The sequence below is a fragment of the Cetorhinus maximus genome, chromosome 16 (genome assembly GCF_964194155.1).
Source record: "Cetorhinus maximus chromosome 16, sCetMax3.hap1.1, whole genome shotgun sequence".
NCBI lineage: Eukaryota > Metazoa > Chordata > Chondrichthyes > Lamniformes > Cetorhinidae > Cetorhinus > Cetorhinus maximus.
The window spans coordinates 28,817,071-28,834,359 of record NC_135894.1 but is presented as its reverse complement, the minus strand read 5'-3'; the positions used below and the strand labels follow the sequence as shown (position 1 = coordinate 28,834,359).

General features: G+C 47.0%; 1 protein-coding gene across 4 annotated transcripts in view; it reads right to left on the bottom strand.

Annotated features, from left to right (window-relative positions):
• LOC144691467 (phosphorylase b kinase regulatory subunit alpha, liver isoform-like) overlaps positions 1-17,289 on the bottom strand; it is a 163,768-nt gene that overhangs the window by 121,026 nt on the left and 25,453 nt on the right. For all 4 annotated transcript variants that reach the window (XM_078559576.1, XM_078559574.1, XM_078559577.1 and 1 more), the window contains exons 6-7: positions 12,906-12,988; positions 4,733-4,813 (exon numbers count right to left, since the gene is read on the bottom strand). In XM_078559576.1, the coding sequence (XP_078415702.1) occupies positions 4,733-4,813; positions 12,906-12,988 (164 nt within the window). The remainder of the gene's footprint in view (positions 1-4,732; positions 4,814-12,905; positions 12,989-17,289) is intronic.

The following is a 17,289-nucleotide window of genomic DNA, read 5'->3' as shown; positions in this document are numbered from 1 at the left end:
CGGAGGCTGCCTGCAGCCAGCTGCCATGCTGCCAATGCCAAAGGGAGGGGGGGGTCACAGAGCGATTGGAAAATTCCACTCAGCCTCTCATCCATGGCCTTAATTGGCCTTTTAATTAGTTTATCCTTACTGGCAGTTCTACACCTGATCCAAACTCCAGTAAAATGGCTCGGGGAAGGAATGGCATAGGAAAACCAGCACACCAGCCAGCTGTGTAAAATTACACACCCACACACCTCGGTTCTTGCCTCTGTATTGGGGAAGAAATCCTGCCACAGACTGTTTGGATGAATGGCTTAGATCCAATTAATCGACATGTCTATTTAATAAATCCTAAGTATATAAACAATTATATCATTGCAAAGCCTCAAAGTTTGCCAATGTAGTTTTCTTACACGATGAAAATGATTGGTAACATCTCTCTTGTACGATGGAAAACTACCATTTGGAGGTTGCTCAACTAGGACTAACTGGCCCGTTAGTACCCCAAGGAATGTACACAGGATTTAAGAGGAGGAGGCCATTCAGCCCTTCGACCTGCTCTGCCATTCAATAAAATCATGGCTGATCTGGATGTGGTCTTAACTCCCCTTTGCCGTCTACCTCCCATAACCCTTGACTCCCTTGTCTATCAGAAACTTGTCTAATTCAGCCTTAAATATATTCAATGACCCAGTTTCTACTGCTCTCTGGGGAAGAGAATTCCACAGAGTAACGACCCTTCGAGAGAAAAAAAATCTGCTCATCTCTGTCTTAGACAGTAGACCTCTTATTTTTAAACTATGCCCCTAGTCCTAGTCCCCCCGACAAGTGCAAGTATTCTCCCAGTGTTCACCCTATCAAGTCTCCTCGGGACCTTACATGTTTCAATAAGATCACCTCTCATTCTTCTAAACTCTAATGTGTTTAACTGTTCATCATTGATAAGCCCTTCATACTTGGGATGAGTTGAATGAGCCTTCCCTGATCTGTTTCTAATGCAATCATATCCTTTTTCAAATAAGGAGACCAAAACTGTACACAATATTCCAGATGTGGTCTCACCAAGGCCCTGTACAGCTGCAGTAAAATTTTCCTACTGAGGCTGTTTCTTCACACAAGCCTGAGCACAAAGCTGGATCTGAAGCTAAGAAATGCTGGTGCTGCCTGAGAACACACTGATAGCCAGTCTGATAACAGCATTCCTTCACTCAGGAGCCTTGAGACTGACATCCACTGACAGGACCGCCTAGCCCAGAGGAATGAAACATAACTGTGTCGGATCACCTACAAGGTTAGCTCTGGCGAGGATTATCCCCTTGTTGGGCAGGCCCGGGAGTGACCGTGCAATAGTCCACCACCCACAATCAGGCCCCGGCTGTGATTTCACGCTGGCCGGCCAATTAACGGCCAGCCAGTGTGAATCGCGCGCTGCAACGCTCAGCGCTGCCGGGGCGGGGGTGAGGAGGAGGGTGAGTGTGGACATTTGTGCATGTGCACTGGTGCAATCGCTGAAGGTGCAGAGCTGCCTCAGGGAGCTGAAGATTTATAACATTAAAGATAAAGATTTTTAAAAAAGGAAGACATGTCCCCTCATGTGACTCTGTCACATGCGCAGAGGACATGATGCTAATGAGTTACGAAAACTTTTATTTTATTTTTAATTAACATCAGAAATCTCATTCCGCCCCGTGGATGTTTCCTCAAATATCGAAAGGCTGCTTGGCTTATTCCCCCACCCGCCAGCAGTAAGGTTGGATGGGCAGGGAAAAATTCTATTTCATGAGCTTAACAGCCCTCTTAATTGTCGGCGGGCACGCTACCGACTCCCTCTCGCACCCGCCAACCAAAATATCGCGTGAGTGCACGATGACGTCGGGACGCTGGCCTGACCTCGTTGCGCAATCTACACACTCGTGTGTGTCGGGCACACGCCCGCACGCCAAGGTGAAAATTCAGCTGGATAGCTCACTCCTGACTTCCTTACTTTGCAGCTGTTGAACCAGATGTGAAAATATATGTTAGAGCATCGCACGGCATGCGCTTTAAATAGAGACTGTGGAAGGACCCCAAATGAACAGGTGGTGAAACAAGATGAGTTAGAAGTCGAGTCACGGCAATATTTCTGGACGTGACATCGCAATAAATAAGAGATCGTCATGACAGGTTTCACTAAGCTGTCACATTTCTCCTCACAGTAGAAACACAAGGGTACGAATACATTCTTAGCAGCTGATGGAGTAAAGGAAAATATTGATAAAGTTCATGTTCCATCATGACTTTGCGCACTAACATGTGATAACAAACACACTCATGAGGGGCCACATGTTTCGTGAACAGGAATCTATAAATATATTGGAACAGGTTAGATTTGGCCAAGAGAAATCAGACACAATCGCCCTAGATTTGCACTCAGTGAGGTAGCGGGCGGGTAATGCTGAGATGATGGGTTTTCACACTGTATCATCCCAATCCCGCCTCATTATTTATGCATTCCCGGGAAACATGTCTTTTCCATGGCGAGCAGGCTCTCATTCGCCTGTCAGCCATCACCTCTCTGCTTCATCACACCGGGCGCCATATTTAAAGTCCAGCTGTGCACACATCTCAGCGCTCCCAGCCCATGACTGCTGCAGGGAAGACAAGGCCCTGAAAGGCAAAAAAACTGCAGCCCCCCCCCAGGTTCAGTGACACGTCCGTCGAGCACCTTTTGGACAACGTGTGGAGTCCAGTCAAGATGTCCTATACCCCTGCTCTGGCCGCAGGATGGGCAGCAACATCACTAACCCAGCTTGGTAGGCGATGGTAGTGGTGGTTAGTGCCAACGCCCTGAAAAAGAGGACAACCACCCAGTGCCGCAAGAGGATGAATGATCTCCTCGGTTCCGCCAGGGTAAGTCACTCTTCTCATCACTCTCAACTCACACACTCACAAACCCATCACACACCCACAGGGCCTTCACTCACTGCCAGTTCAAGGGACATCACCATTCACTCTCTCACACATACCTTCACTGTCCTCATCCCGTCCATGGGGCAACTCACCACCCACACAGGCCAGGCATATTTATCATCTTGCCTGGCAGGCATCCTGCTTACACTCTCTCCTCTCTATTCATGCAGGACAAGCTGGCACACAACAACAGGGAGAGGTCACAGACCGGTGGAGGAATGCCTGAAATCAAGGTCCTCACAGACTTTGAAAACAGAGCCATCCAGCTGGCCGGCGAGGATCTGGACCGGTGCTGTGCAATGGTGAGGTCGGCGCTGCTCTACCAAGTGAGGATCCAGCAGTGCAACATCCATCAGACAACCATGCTGTGAGTGATGTGTCCTCTTTCACAGGCCACTGCCATGCACTAATTATCTCTCCTTGCTTTCACAGGCACATCTGGGAAACGGCCAACAGAGTCCATGACCAGGGCCTCCAGTCAAGCCCTGTGGAACCTCCGAGATCAGGACAAATCCAATGGCTCTTGCATCCTGGCTGTCCCAGTCCCGGGCGAAATGCACAAAGTTGTGTGCCATGGAGAAGATGGCGTCCATGACCTCATGGATGCATTTGTGGGTGGCGGATTGTGAGATCCCACAGGGGTCACCTGTGGAACCCTGAAAGGAGCACCGTGGTCACTTTCACAGCCACTGGCAGTGGATGCCCTCCATGTCCCCGTGGTGCCAAATCCTGCAGTAGCTGGCATATGTGACCGGCCAGTTCCCTAGACATGCGCAGTCTTTAGCGACACTGGTTCTCGGTCATCTGCAGGAATGAAAGGTGGTGTCTATAGACCCTGGGTGTCGCTAGGCGCCGAGCAGTGATGGCTCACTGTGGCTCTTTGGTGGCCTGTGTGGGAGCCCCAGCAGCCCCACGGCCCACCATCGGTAGTCTGAGCAGAATATCGCGAACTGGTTTCATGCCATTGCGAAACTGTTTGCGCCGTATTGTCCGCTCATGCCACCGAACACGCCCGACACTGGCGGGCACAGAAAATTCCACCCACCGTAAATCATGGCATATAAATCAACCCGCAGTATAAGACGACCCCATTTATCTGGTCTGAAAAATCATTATTTTGTTTATACTTGGCAGATACGTTGACTCCCTTTTTCAGCCACGACACGTTATACTCGCATTAGTAGTTAACCTCAATCTTTCACCCCACAAATGCATGTATTACTTACTGGCAACTTATAACTGGGAGTGAGGGATCACACAGGTGTTATGGGCTGTGTTGCAGAGAGGCACAGGAGTTTAAAACATGCCCATTCTTTTCATCAGATGCCAATGACATTTCAAAATGGCGACCACCCACACCAGCGGTTCACTTTTATACTCAGCGTATAAGTTGACCCCTGTTTTTGGAGGGATTTTTTGAGGTCAACTTAAACTCCGCAATCTACGATAAATCATTTCTCAATGAAAACAAACATCGTTCCCACAGGAGTTTGAGCTGCACCTATTTTGTAATGACATGAATACACCAATGTGAAGCAATAACACTGGTTTGAAGGTAACCATTGGCAAAAAATCATGATAGTTCCTAGTACCGGCACACATTGCACAAGGACCCAACATTAAATTATTTTAGACTTTCCAAGCTGATGGAGTGGGCCTGTAAGAGCTGTGAAAGGTGCATGCCCACCTCCGCTTCCGTCGCGAGTTGCCTCACTCACATGTGATAATAATGCAGTGAAGCTTGTTGCATTGTTTATAGCTAAACAGAACTTTTTTCCACATCAATGCACGGTCTAATTACCTTGGCCATGCCCACAGAACTTGCGTTCAGCTCCGCGATTCCTTGGTTTGTTTTATCTCCACGCTCCCACATGCCATAATCCTGAGGCCAAAGGGAAATTAAAGCTGTAAGTCGTCCTTCTTGACTCCACGCACATTTCAAACCATTAACAGGCTGTAGGTCCTATCAATGCTGAACATCAAATTAAAAGGCCAATATATTCCCGTGACATCTGTAAACTGGTCAGTCATCTAGGCGGTGACAGTGAGTAAAGTTGTAGGCCCATTTCAAAGTGGTCAATGATTTTGACAGAAGCATGTCAAAATTATTATAAATAATAATAAATAATAATTATATTATAAATAAAAACAGAAAGTGCTAGAAATACTCAGCAGGTTTGGCAGTATCTGCAGAGAGAGAAACAGAGTTATTGTTTTGAGTCTGATATGACTCTTCTTCAGAATAAGAGAGAGGCAGAAATGTGATGGGTTTTATGCTGTTGAAAAAGCGGGGAGGGACAAGTGGGGCAGCATAGAAGGCCAGGGATAAATTGGAGGTCAGGAGAGATTAAATGACAAAGATGTCACGGAACATAGGACAAAGGGAGTGGGGATGATGGTACGAGAGTCCAAAGCTTTGGTCCAGAGTAGGTGTTAACAGCAGAATTAAGGCCAGCACTGTCTGAAAGCAGAAACTCGAGAACAAGATACAGACTGGCACCGGGGGGAGAAAAATCAAAATGGAGGGCAGAGTTCATGGTCTGAATTTGTTGAACTCAAGGTTAAGTCTAGAAGGCTGTAAAGTGCTGAATCAGAAAATTACAAAATTATTACTCTTGACGGCCTTGCGCTCCCAGGGGTGGAGAGGCGCTACATTCAAAGGGGCTGACAGCCAGCGATACAACAGAGACACTGTGACAGAGCTTCACTGACTGGTGCTCCCACTGAGATTGCGGAACCTGCCAATGGATCTGCAAAGGCATTAGGTCCATTTTGGCAACAGCCAAAGCAAACTCAAATAACAATTCAGTTTATGTCAGGTTGTATGGCACTACAGTCCATCCGAGCAGTTTCAAAATTCAAAGAATACCTTGTCATGACTAGGCTTGTAACAGGAAATCTGTTTTCTGTCACTTAGTATTCACACAGGTAGTAGTGTATGTAATTTCTGAGTAAAATAATTTTTGGGGATATATGCTATCAGGAAATTACTTTAAATACAACGCGTACCTTTAAGGCAATGGTAAGGTTATGCTGTTAAGCCAATCATTAATTGCAGAATTAAATTGGCGTTTGCTCATAAAATCATACAGCCCAAGAAGAAGGCCATTTGATCCATCGCGCCTGTGCCAGCTCTTTGAAAGAGCTATCCAATTGGCCCTACTCTGTCCTGCTCTTTCCCCATAGCCCCGCAAATTTATCTGCTTCAAATGTTTATCCAGTTCCCCTTTGAAAGTTATTTTGGGGAATATTAAGGAGAAACATCAGTCTCAGAATTTGCTTTGTGCCCAATCAAAGTTAATCGCATCTAAATGTGATAATCAGACAAGAATTTGTGTTACTATCAGGGCTTAGCTGGAACAATAGAGTCACCTAACAGCCAGCGAGTCATCACATTCTCTATCTGGTACTCCCAGGATCTCTCCTCTTTCTTTGTATGGCCAGACAAAAGACATTGGGTTAAACTGATTAACAATTCAACTATCATGATGGCTATTCTGTCAGAGTTTGGAGTTTCGGTGTGGAGGAGCCTTGCTACAATATACATTCTGGGGATCATGTGAGAGGAATCACATTAAGGGAAAGACATAGGGTGGATTTTATGGAGGGACAGATTACCCACCCTCTCGACTAAAAAGTCAGTCAGCACCAGAAACCCGACAGCCCTGCAGCAATAATATGCTGGGGGCAGCCTTCATTAGTTTAGAGTGGGATGTCTGCCCCAACCTGAGAGGAAGTGTCATCCTAGAGATCTACATTTATATTCATATAGCACCTTTAACGTAATGAAACTTCCCAAGGGGCTTCACAGGAACATTATAAACCAAAGTCTGACACAGAGCCACATTAGGAGATATTGGGTCAGGGGACCAAAAGCTTTGTCAAAGAAGGTGGTTTTAAGGAGTGTCTTAAAGGAGGAAAACAAGATAGAGAGGATGAGAGGTTTAGGGAGGGAATTCCAGAACTTGGGGCCCAGGCAGCTGAAGACATGGCCGCCAATGGTGGAGCGCTAACAATTGGGGATGCGCAAGAGGCCAGAATTAGAGGAGTACAGATATCTGAGGGTTCTGGAGCAGGAGGCGATTACAGAGATAGGGAGGGACGAGGCCATGGAGGGATTTGAAAACAAGGATGAGAATTTTAAGATCAAGACTTTGCTTGGCAGGGTGCCAATGTAGGTCAGAGAGCACAGGGGTGATAGAGAATGGGACTTGGTGTGAGCTCAGACCCGGGCAGCAGACTTTTAGATGACCTCAGGCTTACGGAGGGTAGAATGTGGGAGACCAGTCAGGTGTGTGTTGGAATAGTCGAGTCTAGAGGTTAAAATGAGGATTTCAGCGTCAGATGAGCTGGGAGAAGGGTGAAGTTGGGTGATGATATGGAGGTGGAAAAAGAGGGTTTTACAGATGGCGCGTTCAGAAGCTCATCTCAGGATCAAATGTGAACCAAGGTTCTCAGACTGTTGCCAGGGAGAGGGATGGTGTCGGTAGCTGGGGAATGAAGTTTGGAGTGAAAACAATGGCTTCAGTCTTCCCGGTATTTAATTGGAGGAAATTTCTGCTCATGCAGTACTGGATGTCAGATAAGCAGTCTGAAAATTAGCAACAGTGGAGGAGTCGAGAGAGGTGGTGGTGAGGTAGAGCTGGGTGTCGCCAGTGTACATGTGAAAACTAACACCGTGTCTTCGGATGATGTCACCGAGGGGCAGAATGTGGATGAGAAATAGGAGGGGGTCAGGAATAGATCCTTGGGGGACACCAGGGGTAATGGTGCAGGAGCAGGAAGAGAAGACATTGCAAGTGATTCTCTGGCTTTCCTGTTACAAGCCTAGTCATGACAAGGTATTCTTTGAATTTTGAAACTGCTCGGATGGACTGTAGTGCCATACATCCTGACATAAACTGAATTGTTATTTGAGTTTGCTTTGGCTGTTGCCAAAATGGACCTAATGCCTTTGCAGGTCCATTGACAGGTTCCACAATCTCAGTGGGAGCACCAGTCAGTGAAGCTCTGTCACAGTGTCTCTGTTGTATCGCTGGCTGTCAGCCCCTTTGAATGTAGCGCCTCTCCACCCCTGGGAGCGCAAGGCCCTCAAGAGTAATAATTTTGTAATCTTCTGATTCAGCACTTTACAGCCTTCTGGACTTAACCTTGAGCTCAACAAATTCAGACCATGAACTCTGCCCTCCATTTTGATTTTGTTCCTCCCGGTGCCAGTCTGTATCTTGTTCTCAAGTTTCAGACAGTGCTGGCTTTAATTCTGCTGTTAACACCTACTCTGGACTAAAGCTTTGAACTTTCGTACCATCATCCCCACTCCCTTTGTCCTATGATTAGATAGATAAGAATGGAACCAGGTGAGAGCAGCCCCACCCAGCTGGGTGACAGAGGAGAGGGTTGGAGGAAGATGGTGTGGTAAATGTGTCAAAGGCTGCAGACATGTTGAGAGGGATCAGGAGGGAAAGTTTACCCTGTCACAGTCACAGAGGATGTTTCTGTACTGTGGCAGGAGCGGTAACCCGATTGGAGGGATTCAGACATGGAGTTCTGGGAAAAATGGGCACAGATTTGGGAGGTGACAATACATTCAAGGACTTTGGAGAGGAAAGAGAGGTGGGAGGTGAGAGATGAGGGATTGTTTTCAACAATGGTGGGATCAAGGGTGGGTTTTGTGAGGAGGGGGTGATGATGGCAGATTTAAAGGAGAGAGGGACAACTGCTGAAGGAGAGAACACTGTTCACAATATCAGCTAATATGGACACCGCGGCAGGGGAGGAGCTGGATGTCAGGAGTTTAGTGGGAATAGGATCGAGGGGACAGGAGGTGAGTCTCATGGACAAGATGAGCTCAGAGAGGGCATGAGGGAGATAGGAGAGAAACTGGAGAAAGATGTGAGTTCAGGGCCCAGGCAGTGGGGGAAGCTTCAGTGTCCAGGTGGGCTAGTGGAAGGGGGGCAAGTACAGAGGCAGCTGATTGGATGATCTCAATCTTAGTGACAAAGAAGTCCATGAACTCCTGGCACTTGTTGTTGGAGATGAAGGTGGAGGGGACAGGGGAGAGGGGCTTAAGAAGACGATTGCAGTTGCAAGAAGATGCTTGAGGTTATCTTTGCAACCCAGGATGATCCTAGAACAGTGCACAGTTTTGGCAGAAGGGAGGAGGATCCTAGGATGTTTTATGTGATCCAGCCAGGAATGGTTAAACCAGTTGTCCACCACATCTGTTCAAGTCCGTGTACGCTGTGCTTAAGCAAGTGGAGGAGGGCCATACCTGGGTAACGGCCAGGGTGAGAGAGAGTCATGGTTTTACTGGGGACCAGGGGATCGAAGGTGGAGTGAGAGTGCAGTTGAGCTGATCAGTAACTGCAGAAATGTTGTGGCAAATGGGGTAAGTTGGGATTTTGAAAGAGTAGTTGTAAATCCCTTTAATAGGGTAAACCATCCCAGAGTGCCTTACAGGAGAGTTCTTCAGACAAATAAAAAACCTGATACCAAACCAAAGAATGAGACATTTAGGATAAGTGACCAAAAACCTGGTCAAAAACCAGGGCCAGGATTTACCAAAGATAGTGACCCTGCCCCTACTCATGGGCAAGCCTGATTCCCGTGGCTGGGAATCCCTGAGCCAGCTCCGTGTGCCGGGAATCCCTGATCCGATTTCCCATGGCCGGGAATCCCCAAACGGACTCCGTGTGGCCAGGAATCCCCGATCCAGTTCCCCAGGATCCATGGCCGGGAATCCTTGGTCCAACTCCGTGTGGCCGGGAATCCTTGAGGCTATTTTACAGCCATCGCACCATTAATTGGCTCAGGATGAGACTTCCACCTCCAACTGGGAGAAAGTCCTACCTCTAAGCTGCTGTGGGCATTAGCCTGGGCCTCTGGATTACTGGTCCAGTGACATTACCACCACACCATCGTCTCCCCTGTGCGGGAGGTGAAATATGAGATAGCAGGCTGGACAGCACTGGAATAAGCAAAGATAAAAACAAAAAGCTAAAAGCTACTGCGGATGCTGGAAATCCAAAACAAAATAAAAACAGAATTACCTGGAAAAACTCAGCAAGTCTGGCAGCATCGGTGGAGAAGAAATCAGTCAACGTTTCGAGCCCTCATGGCCCTTCAGCAGAACTGAAGCATAGTTTCAACAAGGGAGAAATATAAATTGGTTTAAGGTGGGTGGGGGGGAAGAGACACATTGAGGGTGTGGTGTGAGCAGATAATCAAAAGATGTCAGAGACAAAAGGGTCAAAGAGGTGTTGAAGGTGGTGGTCTTTGTCTGAGAAAAGTGCTAATTAAGAATGCAAGACAGGATATTCAAAGTACAGCTCTAGTGGGGGTGGGATGGAAAGACTAAAGGTTTTAGTTTTAGATTTAAAAATAATGGAAATAGGTGGGGAAAGAAGAATCTATATAAATTATTGAAAAAAAAGGCGGGTGGGGGGGGAAAAGAAACGGGGTGGGGATGGGGGGAGGGGGAGTTTAAGATCTAAAGTTGTTGAATTCAATATAGCAGCTTTTAGCTTTTTGTTTTTATCTTTGTGTTTGATTGACTGCCACCTCTCTTCAAAAAAATGCCCTCTTGGAAGAAGTATGGTTCTGTCCTCCGACAGGATTTCCGACTGTCTCTTCTGCCCTGCTCACCTTCATTGCTTTCCATTTCTCTCCTGGTGTTTGACAAGGTGTTTACTAAAACCCGCTTTCACAGCCATATCTCCTTTCTCAGTGACTGTCTCCGTCTCCGATTCACCCCACGTGGATTTCAACTGAAATTCCATCCCTCTTGTTTCGAACCCACCCAGGATTATGCCACCACCAAACACATCTTCCCTTCACCCCCCTTGACGGCATTCCGTAGGGATCGTTCCCTCCGGGACACCCTGGTCCACTCCTCCATCACCCCCTACTCCTCAACCCCCACTTATGGCACCTCCCCATGCCCATGCAGAAGATGCAACACCTGCCCCTTCACTTCCTCTCTCCTCACCGTCCAAGGGCCCAAACACTCCTTTCAAGTGAAGCAGCATTTCACTTGCATTTCCCCTAACTTAGTCTACTGCATTCGTTGCTCCCAATGCGGTCTCCTCTACATTGGAGAGACCAAACGCAAACTGGGCGACCGTTTTGCGGAACACCTGCGGTCTGTCCGCAAGAAAGACCCAAACCTCCCTGTCGCTTGCCATTTTAACACTCCACCCTGTTCTCTTGCCCACATGTCTGTCCTTGGCTTGCTGCATTGTTCCAGTGAAGCCCAACGCAAACTGGAGGAACAGCACCTCATCTTCCGACTAGGCACTTTACAGCCTTCTGGGCTGAATATTGAATTCAACAACTTTAGATCTTAAACTCCCCCTCCCCCCATCCCCACCCCGTTTCTTTTCCCCCCCCCACCCGCCTTTTTTTTCAATAATTTATATAGATTCTTCTTTCCCCACCTATTTCCATTATTTTTAAATCTAAAACTAAAACCTTTAGTCTTTCCACCCCACCCCCACTAGAGCTGTACTTTGAATATCCTGTCTTGCATTCTTAATTAGCACTTTTCTCAGACAAAGACCACCACCTTCAACACCTCTTTGACCCTTTTGTCTCTGACATCTTTTGATTATCTGCTCACACCACACCCTCAATGTGTCTCTTCCCCCCCACCCACCTTAAACCAATTTATATTTCTCCCTTGTTGAAACTATGCTTCAGTTCTGCTGAAGGGCCATGAGGGCTCGAAACGTTGACTGATTTCTTCTCCACCGATGCTGCCAGACTTGCTGAGTTTTTCCAGGTAATTCTGGAATAAGCAAAGGCTGGAGGTAACAAAAACATGGATGAGGGTTTCAGCAGCAGAGGGGTTGTGTCAGGGATGGGGGGGATGGGCGATTTACCGCCAAGTGGCGATGGACAGGATATGGGCTCTGGATAAAAGCAAAATACTGCAGATGCTGGAAGTCTGAAATAAAAACAATGTTGGGAAAGCTCAGCAGGTCTGGCAGCACCTGTACAGGGAGAAACAGAGCTAACGTTTCAAGTGTGCATGACTCTCCTTCAGAACTGAAGAAGAGTCATACAGACTTGAAATATTAACTCTGTTGCTCTCTCCAGCATTTTCTGTTTTTATTATAATGGGGTCAGGGGTTCAGCTCAGGGTCAAATAGGGTGTCAAGGTGACAAATGGTCTGGTTGAACCTCAAACAGGGACAAACGAGGGGAACAGAGACTGTGATGGGGACTGAAGGCAATGGCTTTGTTCTGTACGGTGTTTCACTGGAGGAAACACCTGCTCAAACAATACTCATAATAGGCCTAGCAGTGTGACAATTCAGGGGCAAGGGAGGGGCCAAGAGAGGAGGCAATGAGATAGGCATAAAATCTCCAACCCGACACATGAAATAAGACACTGTTTTGGGGTGATGTTGCTGAGGGGAAGTATCAAGGTAAAAAGTTGGAGGAGTCTGAGGATTGATCCTTGTACAAGCTGCAACATGGTATTGGTCACAATTCTAGCAATCATGGACTGCCCTTCACACTCGCCCGAGGTGTTTTTTTCAATTCATTTAAAATTTTCGTTTTAGTTTGTACCCCTCTCTCCATGAGGTATGGATTTCTGTCGAGTCTGGACAGTGAGTGTCAGCATTCTGTTCAACCAATGGACAGGCGAGGGAGGGGGAATGGGCAGTGAGAAATGCCAGTCTCGAGTCAGATAACATTCTCACAAGCCTACCTTTCTAGTGGACACACTGGAGGGCAATCGGTTGTCTCTTCCCCAAGCCCAGAGGGTGAATTCTAGGGCCAGTTTCCCCATCCCCAGGTCAGATCAGCAGCAAGCTGACACCTTGCTAGTCCACGTGCTTCACTTCCCCTCAGTACATACAGTTGACAACTCAGCCATCACTGGACAGGTTGTTTTCAAATAGAAGCAAGGGAAGGAAGGCAGCTTGAATTCTCTTGGCTATTTGTGTTTCCAATGTACAAATACTCACAGCAACTTTATAGGCAGCCTCGATGTAAAATACCAGGTTCTGTATAAACGATACTTCATCAAGGGTGAAAATGATACGTAACCCTATGAAGCGTAAAAGACTCAATTAATGCAAATTCACAATGCTCAGTAACATTCACGACTCGTCAGATACTGAAGCAGCCCATGTCCAAATGCAGCAAGACCTGGACAACATTCAGGTTTGGACTGACAAGTGGCAAGTAACATTTGTGCCACACAAGTGCCAGGCAATGAACGTCTCTAACAAAAGAGAATCTGACCATTACCCCTTGACAATCAAAGGCATTCCTGTCGCTGAATCCCCTACTATCAACATTCTGGATTGACCAGAAACTGAACTGGACTAGCCATATAAATACTGTGGCTACAAGAACGGGTCAGAGGCTAGGAATCCTGTGGCAAGTAACTCACCTCCTGACTCCCCAAAGCCTGTCCACCATCTACAAGGCACAAGTCAGGAGCGTGATGGAATATTCCCCACTTGCTTGGATGAGTGCAGCTCCAACAACACTCAAGAAGCTCAACACCATCCAGGTCAAAGCAGCCCGCATGATTGGCACCCAATCCACAAACATTCACTCCCTCCACCACAGCACACAGTAGCAGCAGTGTGTACCATCTACAAGATGCACTGCACAAACTCACCAAGGCTTCTTCAACAGCACCTTCCAAACCCACAACTGCTACCATCTAGAAGGACAAGGGTAGTAGATACATGGGAACACCACCACCTGGAAGTTCCCCTCCAAGCCACTCACCATCCTGACTTGGAAATATATCGCCGTTCCTCCACTGTCACTGGGTCAAAATCCTGGAACTCCCTCCCTAACAGCACTGTGGATGTACCTACACCACATGGACTGCAGCGGTTCAAGAAGGCAGCTCATCACCACCTTCTCAAGAGAATTTGTTTTTTAGTCATTCATGGGATGTGGGCTTCGCTGGCTGGGCCAGCATTTATTGCCCACCCCTAATTACCCTTGAGAAGGTGGTGGTGAGCCGCCTCTTTGAACCACTTAGGTACCACTTAGGTACCAATAAATGTTGGCCTAGCCAGCGACGCCCACATCCTGTGAATAAATAAAAATTTTTTAAATTCCTAAGTAACACGCACAGTTTATGCTTACTTTACAGAGCCATAGTAAAGGTGGAAGGCAAATGTTCCAGAATCCGATCACATGTCTGACGGGAGAGCTCTGTTTTCACAGTTTAAAATGTAAATATTATGGGGTGATGATGGAACGCAGAGCAAAAGGAGACAGGGAGCTAGAGTCAGTTTACAGCAGTGGAACAATTTGTGTACGGCCATTATCATCTTTTCTACGGGGTTGGAGATTTTAAATGGCATTTTATCATTTAATTTACACAGTAACAGAACGACAGACAAAATGGAACGGTAGGACAATCACAAAAAGAATAAACCTGCATTGATGTAGCGCTTTCACAAACTCATGGCGCCCCAATGTTCTTCGCAGCCAATGAAGGGTCATCACTGCTGCAGTGCAGGGAAGTATCTGCTACAGATTCTCTCTAGCCTCGGCACATAGGAACAAGAGCAGGCCATTCAACCCCTCAAGCCTAACCTTCCACTCAATTCAATCATTGCTGATCTGTACTGTAACTTTGTTCACCGGCCTTAGCTCCAAATCCCATGATAGTCAGAGCTACCAAAAGCCAGTTGGCCCTAGCCTGGAAATTTTCAATTGTCCCATTATCCTCAGCATTTTCAGGGAGGGAGCTAGAGGTTTCCACTAACCTTTGTGTGAAGAATTGTTTCCTGGTCTCACTCCTGAACAGCTTAACTCACTTTTTACAATCGTGCTTAATCCCCCTGCCAGTTGAAACTGTTTCTCTGTATCTCCCAACTAATTTTACGTTTTCATTCATGGGATGTGGGCATCGCTGGCAAAGCCAATATTTGTTGCTTATCCCTAATTGTCCTTGAACTGAGTAGCTGGCTCAGCCATTGCAGGTAGCAGGTAAGAGTCAACCACATTGCTGTGGGTCTGGGTTACTGAATTATTTTATCATTTTAAACATTTAAACAACATTTAGATCACCCCTCAGCCTGCTAAACTCAAGAGAATGCAACCCATGTTAATGCAAACTACCCTCAAAATCTATCCTTTTCATCATTCTGATAATTCTACACTGCATCTCCACCAGATCCTTCCTGAGGTAGGGTCCAGAACTGAACATAGTTAGTTACCCTAGATGTGCTCAGACAAAGACTCTGTAGAGCTGAAGCTTGCCTTTGTGTTCCAGACCTCCTCGAGGCAAAGGCCAACATTCCACAAGCTGTCCTGATAACTTTTCACACCTCCCAACTCGTGCGCGGCATCCCTCCATTTATAAAAGATGATGAACATGCAGCAAGCAATCCGTTTCAGATGGGGCCTCCTCACTTGGCGCACTTTTGCTGATGGCTGAAGAGGCCAATCCTTGAGAGGCGGGTTCTGCCACAAGTGCCACACATGATGGGTGGTTATTTTTGGTGCTGGCGGCCGTTGCCAAGCTGCGGTCATCATGGTGGTGCACGCCAGCCCACAGGAGGTGTCGCCATTTCCACCATTCACCAGCTACTGACCCCAGGTGCGATAGTCGATGTTTAGGGCCGTTATGTCATGTTTGCGAGCATCCTTGAAGCAGAGCCTTGGACACTGGCTTTGGCTATCTCACCACACAGAAAGTCCTTGCATATGCAACCATTTTCCATCCTGCAGACATGCCAACGAGCTTCCTCTGTTTGATGAGTGCTGACAAACCTGTGAGCTCCGTTGTTGAGGGGAATACTGTGATTTTGTCTTGCCAGGATACACCCATAATGCACCACAGATAGAGAAGATGGAAAATGCTGAGCTTCTTTTCTTGATAACTGTGAAGTCATCCATGTTACACAGATAAAGTTTTAATTCAAGATACCGTCCAACGCGTAGCACAGTGACAGCTATATTATCAATTTTTTTTAATTCATTCATGGCATGTGGGCATTGCTGGCTGAGCCAACATTCATTGCCCATCCCTAATTGCCCTTGAGAAGGTGGTGGTGAGCTGCCTTCTTGAACTGCTGCAGTCCATGTGGTGTAGGTACACCCACAGTGCTGTTAGGGAAGGAGTTCCAGAATTTTGACGCAGCGACAGTGGAGGAACGGCGATATATTTCCAAGTCAGGATGGGGTGTGTGGCTTGGAGGGGAACTTCCAGGTGGTGGTGTTCCCATGTGTCTGCTGCCCTTGTCCTTCTAAATGGTAGTGGTCGTGGGTTTGGAAGGTGCTGTCTAAGGGTGTTTGGTGAATTCCTGCAGTGCATCTTATAGATGGTACACACTGCTGCTACTGTGCGTCAGTGGTGGAGGGAGTGAATGTTTGTGGATGGAGTGCCAATCAAGCAATGTAACTGTGACTAAACAATCCTCTCCTGTAGTTTTATATCTAGTTCCTTCAAGCTTCAGCCTAAGCAATAACAAATAACTACAGTGCACAAATGTACAAATACCGTGCAGTCTATTACTACCACCCACTGTGTGGGGTGTGAATGTTGACAGCTTGAGTTGTCAGGGCACCGCCCCTTTGTCCCTGCACCTCATTTCAGGAATGCAGCTACATCTGATCATGTTACCATCAGTCCCTCTGCCCTGTCATTCCCTGCAGGGCAGGAGTTTGGAGCACTTCAACTGTAAACCTGCCATGCCCGCTCTAATGACCTTGTTTTCCACAGCTCTCCTCAGTTATGAACTGCACAGCACCAGCCTCACCCACCACCCCCTGAAGTCCTTGTGCCACTTCAGCTGGTTGGTTGTCTCCTCATTGGAATTCGAAGCTGATATTGTGGAATTTTGCTGCTTCCATTTCACTACCTGTTCTTCTTCTTGTGACCTACTGTCCAGCGCTCTTCCTGCGCATAACACAATGTGTTAGACAGCTTTTTCTCACTATATCACCTTCAAATGTAACCTCTAATTAACATCTTAACAGTCCAGTTACTTTGGAGACATAAACCAGGGGCTGGGGAGTTCTCCTCGGTGTCCTGGCCAATATTTATCCCTCAATCGACATCACAAAAAACAGAATACCTGGTCATTTTCACATTGCTGTTTGTGAGATCTTGTTTTGCACAAATTGGCTGCCCTGTTACAACAGTGACCACACGTCAAAAGTATTTCAGCGGCCGGAAAGTGCTTTGGGATGCCCTGAGCTTGTGAAAGGCGCTATATAAATGCAAGCTCCTTCTTTTTATTGACTATGATTGGGCCTCACCCTGCCAATTGCAACAGGTTATCAAAATGAGTACTGTGCTTAATTACTGTTAAAGACAATGTAGCCAGGAAAATGGATATGCAGAATGTATCTCATGAACTGAGTATT